General features: G+C 41.5%; 1 protein-coding gene across 1 annotated transcript in view; it reads right to left on the bottom strand.

Moving 5' to 3' along the window:
• Window positions 1-113: 113 nt before the first annotated feature.
• The window catches only part of LOC102197828 (pleckstrin homology domain-containing family A member 1-like), a 19,201-nt gene continuing 12,304 nt past the window's right edge, over window positions 114-7,010 (bottom strand). Inside the window, exons 5-12 of the mRNA XM_013909394.1 lie at window positions 5,473-5,613; window positions 5,078-5,146; window positions 4,439-4,503; window positions 4,244-4,307; window positions 3,951-4,040; window positions 2,762-2,835; window positions 1,903-1,977; window positions 114-412 (exon numbers count right to left, since the gene is read on the bottom strand). Coding sequence (XP_013764848.1) covers window positions 181-412; window positions 1,903-1,977; window positions 2,762-2,835; window positions 3,951-4,040; window positions 4,244-4,307; window positions 4,439-4,503; window positions 5,078-5,146; window positions 5,473-5,613 — 810 coding nt within the window. The 3' untranslated portion in view covers window positions 114-180. The remainder of the gene's footprint in view (window positions 413-1,902; window positions 1,978-2,761; window positions 2,836-3,950; window positions 4,041-4,243; window positions 4,308-4,438; window positions 4,504-5,077; window positions 5,147-5,472; window positions 5,614-7,010) is intronic.

Genomic DNA, 7,010 nt, shown 5'->3' with positions numbered 1-7,010 from the left:
GATCTCAGTCAACTTCCGCTTGACTTTTAATGTCCAGTTAAACGGGTTAGACCTCACTCACTGGCAGAACAGCATCCTCTAGGTTCAGGGGTGTTTCAGGCATGTGGGGCTCAAAGCTGCTCCGCCGGCGCCACGGTGACTCCTCAGAGCTGGCGACGTTGGTCACGGGAGCGTCGCAGGTCACTTTGCCAGGCGTGTTTCCTGCAGGGACAGGCGTGCTGGCGTGTGGCTGTGACTGGGGCGTGGCAGCAGGCTCATGAAGTGCTCGCTGTCCCATGCCAGACTGTGAGCGTGTGCCGCACGTGACAGCACTCCCCCACTCTGGGTAGCATGGTGGCACTGCAGATATGGGCGAGCGAGGGACGGGGGGACCCGTGGGGGTGCGGTAGAAAGTGGAACGGCTGCCGTGTTCCTGCAGCAGAAAAAGCACGAGGAAAGAAAGAGCAAGAATGAAGGAGACAAGAGGAGTTGTTGTTAGTGAGATGAGTCAAATCCTGACGTGTGTACTTCATGTGAGAAGAGCCAAAGTTAGTTACAGACTTGGAATTAGCGCCCGCATTTGAGGCCTGATGCAGCTTGAAGTTGTAGGTGCTCAAGAATGAAGCATTGCTAGAATATGGAGATGACGGCAGTAGGAGTGGTAGCAGTAGAAGTAGAGGTAGCAGGAAAAGTAGTGTCAGGAGGTTTTAGTTTTGGTAGTCTCAATAGGTTGCAGTAGAAGTTCAAACAGAGTGCAGTGGTTGGTTGTTGCTCATTATTTCACAGCTTTTCAGATTTCAATCTCTGAGAAAAAAAAGATGTATCAGAAGAAAGAAAAAAAACTCAGTACAGGTAGGGAAAAAAAAGGGTCAGCAGGAGGTGAAATGTAGGTTAGACAAACACTCTGCAATGCTCTGTAATGCACCAAAATGTGCACATGAAAGCACCACCTTTTTGGCTGTATATTTTTAAACATAGCCTCTTCACCAAGATGCTTATTCACGGTAACACCATATGACATTGCAGGCCTGTGCAACTTCCTAACTATCACTTACGCGTCATAAAATTTAAGAGTAAAATTGTAGCACAAACATGACAGAAAACCACAGTAAGCGTCACAAGTGTATTAAAAGTTCTTTTTTTGTTCTCGTCGTTGAATCCAAATGTCCAAAATCAAGCTCATGTCGAAATTTAGCGGACAGTGGGAGGGGAAAGATTAGACAATCTCACAGTATGAAGGGTTGGGAAAACCCAAACCTTTACTGCAGTGCCAGTTGTCATCCATTGTAGGCATTTAAAGCTAACCTGCTCTAACTTTGACTTTTTGTTAAGAGTCGAGCCCAACCGAAACAGGATATTAAAGTCTGATGTTTTGTGATTTAAAAATTCAATATAGCCGCCGATATTTTCTTTTCATTCAGACACAAAAACAAACACTATTTATTCTTTTATGTGTCATTATTTATGATTACATACCAACATAATAAAACAAGATTATTTTTAAACGGCATCATTGCAACAAGTGTTGGTTGACCTGCGTTTGTGTGAATCCGCTTTGCCTACTGGGAAGTTGCAGAGTGCCTTCTGGTGGACAAACTATGTCACAACACGCCACAGTTGAAGGGTGTTTCCTTCTGTCCCTTTATTACTTCCCTTGTTTTCATCAACAGTCACAAATGCCAATACTGATATATCAACAAATAGCTAATATAGGCCAATATATCAGCCCAACCGATAGCTGTTTAAGAAAAAAGCCCCAACATGTCACTATGAAAACTGAGTTTGTGACTCTGGACCTGTGGATTCAGCTTTGGTGAGTTGTTGTTACACATTCACAACATTCAGAGATGTGCTTTCGGAAGTCAAGATGAAAACAAGGATTTTGTTGTATGGGAACATATGAGAAAGATAAAATAAACATACAGGCAGCGAACAGGAGGGAGGAGAAGAGACAAGCAGGATGTCACACATCTAAGACAGGTACACAGCTGCAGCAGACTGCAGAGATAACAGAGCACGGAGGGAAGAGAAACAGAAGGTGTGAAAGATGCAGTAATAAAGACACAGATACAATTAGGCTTAAACTACTCATAGCTAAGCTGGTCAGACAGTTCATGCAGTCAGAGCATATTTGTGCATGAATACTTCCAACTTTGCACTGAAATGTCATCAGCAACAAAGAAAACACAAGAAAGCTGTGGATGAAGATGAAGGCTGCAGGGCCTTGTGATGGTCAGTTTAGAGTCATTTTGTACTGTGGCAGAAAAAAACCCTTCATTTTTAGCATTTGAAAGACTTGAAGTATGCTTGATTTGCACTGCCATGCCTGTGACAACAGCCATCACATGCAAGAGAAGCAAGCACACCTCGACTCTTAAAACACCTGACGCACAAATTGCATCCCTTTAGCTGCAAATATTCTAAATGCAAAACCCCTAAACTTTATGCTAAGCTTGATATCAGAGAGCTGCAAAACAAAACAAACAATAAAAAAAAAAAAGCAAAGGAGATTGAGGGGTGAAGATAAGCAGCGAGAATGAGGATGTGAAGGGAGGAGGAGCAGTTGTTGGGTAATCACAGCCATACGTAGGGTGTGGTTGGTTCAAAGCAACAAAAAAGAAAAAAGAAAAGCGCATCAGATGTGCAGTCGGATCTGATCTGTTCCCCTTCGTCCACAAACAAAAGGACCAGCCAATAAGTGAAAAAAAATAAAAAGTATTAAAAAGCTGAACCCAGAGCTTAAAAAAGGGGGAGGGAGTGGGATTTAGACGAGCTGACATACGTGCTGCTGCACTCCCCGATTCGGGACGTATACCTCTGTATACAAGGGTTCGACAGCCGTCTGGCCTGCCGCATCTGCAACAACACAGTGCAAAGCAGGATTAGAGCAGATGGGCCATCTGCCCACTGGGAAAGGAGAAGAAGAGGTGGAAAGAATGTGAAAGGAAGAAAGGGAGAAACGGATCGAGAAAAGAGGCACAGGGAAGGAAAGACAAGCTAGAGAGAAAGACACAGAAGGCAAGAAAGGAAACCACAGAGAAACAGACGCTTGCGGATAATGACTTCAGTCTAACCAAAAGGGCCCAAATGTGGCAGAGGCTGGTTTTCATCTGCAGTGAGGACAATGGAAGTGGTTTATTTCACTGCTCACCTACCGGGTCAAGCTGCTCGACTCCCTGCACGTAGACTTCTGAAAAGTAACTAATGCTCAACAAGTGGTGACAGCTGGTTATCCATTACCCACTTTAGCTAAATCAGTTCAGGGGCAACCTAATGGGACTGGAATTAAGTGGTAGCCATGAACTTCAGTGTCCACAGTTTGTTTCCAACTGAAGACTTTTTGCATGCCATCAGTCTCTCTATCGCTCTCACTTTGATGCAAATACATTTAAAGAAAATAATTTCAAAAAAGTAGTATTAAAAATAAAAATCAATCCCGTTTGTAGGTGGTAATGAAGAGGCTTGAGGAACATTCAGAACCGTTTTGAGCAAAGTTCAAGCTATAATTTGCCCCCCGATTATAAACATCACAATCCCCTTTACAGGTCCATAGCTCAGGAGTTAGAAATTACAAGTCTATGCCATTCTGTACTATGCAACTACAACACAATATTGTTAAAATACTATTATAGGATGAACCAATGTCATGCGGAAAAAACGGCACAGCCAATTCTCCTATTATGCATTTGTTTACAAAGAAGTAAAAGAAAAAAAAGAAAAAGATTGCCACTGAAATTGCGTGAGGACGTGTAAGAATAAGAAAAAACAAGCGGCACAAGTGAAACAACACACAAATCAACCATATCATCTTGACTACTACAAACCACGTCACTCAGTAAGTCTCCCACTCTACTCATGCAAGTAAAATTCAGGGCTGACGTTACTTTCGATGTTAAACTTTAATCTAATTGCAGTGACTTATGTTCCCTCCCATGGTGGATTTGTGTTGTACCGTAGTAGAAGATACTTACCGTGGCAGCTGACCTCCCAGGGCCCCGCTGGGCCACAATAGCCCCCGACACAGCCTTGATCCAGCTGTGCATCTCCTCTGGACTGTCCGCCTAGTGGAGACAGACATGAAAAGAGGCAGAACGGAATGAAGGAAAGAATGAGAACATAAGGAGTGGAAATCAGGATCAGAAGTGGCGGGAAGGGTAACATGTAGTTGGTAAAGATGCAGACAGACAAGACTGAATACCAGATTCATCAACATTAGTAAGCACTCACGTCTGAGCCATTCTTTTCATCACAGAGAGTCGCATACCTGTATGTAAAACGTCCTTGATGTGGTGACAACTTCAAATAGATTATCTCTCATCATAATGTCACTACAATGAAGCAGAAAAAAAACAGGATCAAATTGATCTCATCTTTATCTTTATCAGAAAAGGTAAGCACAAACCACCGAGACAAAGACATTTTTCTGTACAATGGAAAAATGTTGGGACTTGTTAGATACCTCTGCTTGCACTCCTGGACTTTGTGAACTTCTTTTAGTGGGATCATTCTGAGAGGCTCTTTCTCCTAAAAACAAAGAATTAACTTTTCATAACACGGGACAAATATTATTTATAATGCATTCACATTTAAAATGCTGTATCTAATGGGATAGCTAGAAAAGGTGCAGAGTTTCTGGTTCACAGGGGAAGAAGGAGGTTAACTTTCCAAGAAGTAGCAAACTGCAAACACTAATGGTTGCAACTTTCTTGACACAGCACTTTGATACAGCAGACAGAGAGTCTGTGTCCTTGAGGCCTGTTGATAGCCAAATAGACAGATAAAGTTGTCAAATAAGGGCAGACCTAGACAAGGACAGGGTAAGGGACGTACAGTATTATCCAGAGGACAGTCTGTGTGTGTGTGTGTGTGTGCGTGTGAGTGTGTGTGTGCAAGTAAGAAAACCCGGAGGGAAGAAGGCATGATCGGACATGTACAGTGAAGGCATTGAATTCCACAGGCTATGAATAAAGCATGTTGGAACTCGGGGTTGTGTTTGCAGATACTTCCCCCTCGGATTCTGGAGGAAAATCAAATGTGTGTGTACTACAAATCTAAACATTCCATAAAAGCTTCATGTAACTTAATCACAGGTAATTACCAAATCTGACTTAAAGTAACTCATTGAATTCTCTTCGAGAAGAAAATATCGCCGTTTCCAGTTCCTCATCTGGGGAGAAAAAAAAAAGAAAAAAAAAAAAAGATTCAGATTACAGAAGCACATCTTTTTATACTTCTTACACATTTTACTTTACTTTTGGGTCTTTCTAAAAGTATAGAATTGTACACATAGGAGGAGCTGAATTTTCTTAGATTATCATTATATTAATTGTAATGGAGCTTACCTACTTTATTTTTTAATTGGGTCCCTGAGCAGAACTACTGCACAGGGGAACCCATCTGAACACCAACACAAGGACAAATTAAGTTAACTAATTTTAAGCAAAAAATAAATAAATAACCAAAAACAGTGTCAGTGGTTGTGTCAGTGCTCACCACAGCTCCTTGCTTGACGCAGTAGCCTGACTTGATGACATTGTGGTCCTGAGCTGGCCTCCCCAGGAAGTAAGGCAGCTGGCTGTGGGAACGCTGCATGGCCTCACGCTCAGCTCTATCTGCGCCATCACCTCCTTCATGCTGGAGGGTGAAGGACATAAAATAATGTCAATTTGAAGTTCATTGTGAAAAGCAAACACCACAAATTGCCACTTTGGATTCTGTGATGACAAACGATCAGACAATGATCCTAGTTAAGTGAATTTTGAGAAAAAGACATTGGTCAAGAAATAAAAATATTCACCAGTCACTTTGTTAGGTACACCTGTTCAACTGTTAACACTCATATCTAATCAGCCAGTAACATGGCAGCATGCATTTAGTCCTGAAGACACGGTCAAATCGAGCATCACATTTAAGTAACTTTGAATGTGGCTTTGACAGGCTGGTCTGAGTGTTTTAGAAAGTGCTTATCTACTGAGATTATCCCACACAACCACTTCTATAGGGTTTACATAGAATGATCAGAAAAGAGAAAATATCCAGTGAGTGACATTTCTCAGAGGACAATGGCCAGAGTGCCTGGAGCTGATAGGAAGGCAACAGTAAATTAAATAACCACTTGTTACAACCAAGGCCTGCTGTGAATACTTAGCTCAACTAACCATAAATCAGGTGTGCTAAAGCAGCAAAAGTAGTCATGGATTCATCCCATTTTACATCAATGATCCAGGATGCTTCTGGCGGTGTAATGGTGTGGGTGATATTTTATTGCCCCATTTTGGGTTCCAGCATTTTCATATCACAGCCTACCTGAGTATTTTGGCTGACCATGTCCATCCCTTTATCTTTTAATGGTTACTTCTAAGATAACATTTTTTGAATATGCGAACGAGTTCACTGTACTCAAATCAACTCCAAAGTCCCCAAATCACAATCCAACAGAGCACCCTTGGGATGTGGTGGAATGGGAGATTCGTATCACGGATGTGTAGCAGACAAATCTGCATCTTTGATCCTATCACGTCAATGAAAACCTCTGAGGAATGTTTCCAGCACCATGTTAAATCTCTAACACAAAGAATTAAAGCAGTTTTGAAGGTAAAAGGGCATCTAAAGTTGTACTAGCATGGTGTATTTGGTGACCTGACTGGTGAATGCATAATCACTGTTAAAAAAAACAACAACCTGTGATTAACATTACGACGACTGTTGCACAGATATTAAGATAATGCAGTAGTTTCAACATCAGAAATTAAGGATCATTTCCTTTATCAATAAATTATGGATTAAAGTAGTTATCAAATGTTATTAATCATTTATTGGTTCAACAATAGTTTTGCACTTTAGAACATAGAGATATCAGTTTCTCCAAGATCAAAGTGAGGTCTTTAAATTGGTTGATTTATCTGACAGGTTAAAACTGTAGAAAAACTGTTCTGTGTTTGAAGCAGAAAATTTCACACGTTTGAGAGCCTGAACGCAGCTCTCTTTGGGCACTTTTGCTAGGTGAAAACTAATGATCTAACAGTTGGAAA

This window comes from Pundamilia nyererei, unplaced genomic scaffold, assembly GCF_000239375.1.
Source record: "Pundamilia nyererei isolate P.nyererei 1_Seehausen unplaced genomic scaffold, PunNye1.0 scaffold00024, whole genome shotgun sequence".
Lineage (NCBI taxonomy): Eukaryota > Metazoa > Chordata > Actinopteri > Cichliformes > Cichlidae > Pundamilia > Pundamilia nyererei.
Note: the sequence above shows the minus strand (reverse complement) of the source record. Positions and strands in the feature narration are given on the sequence as shown.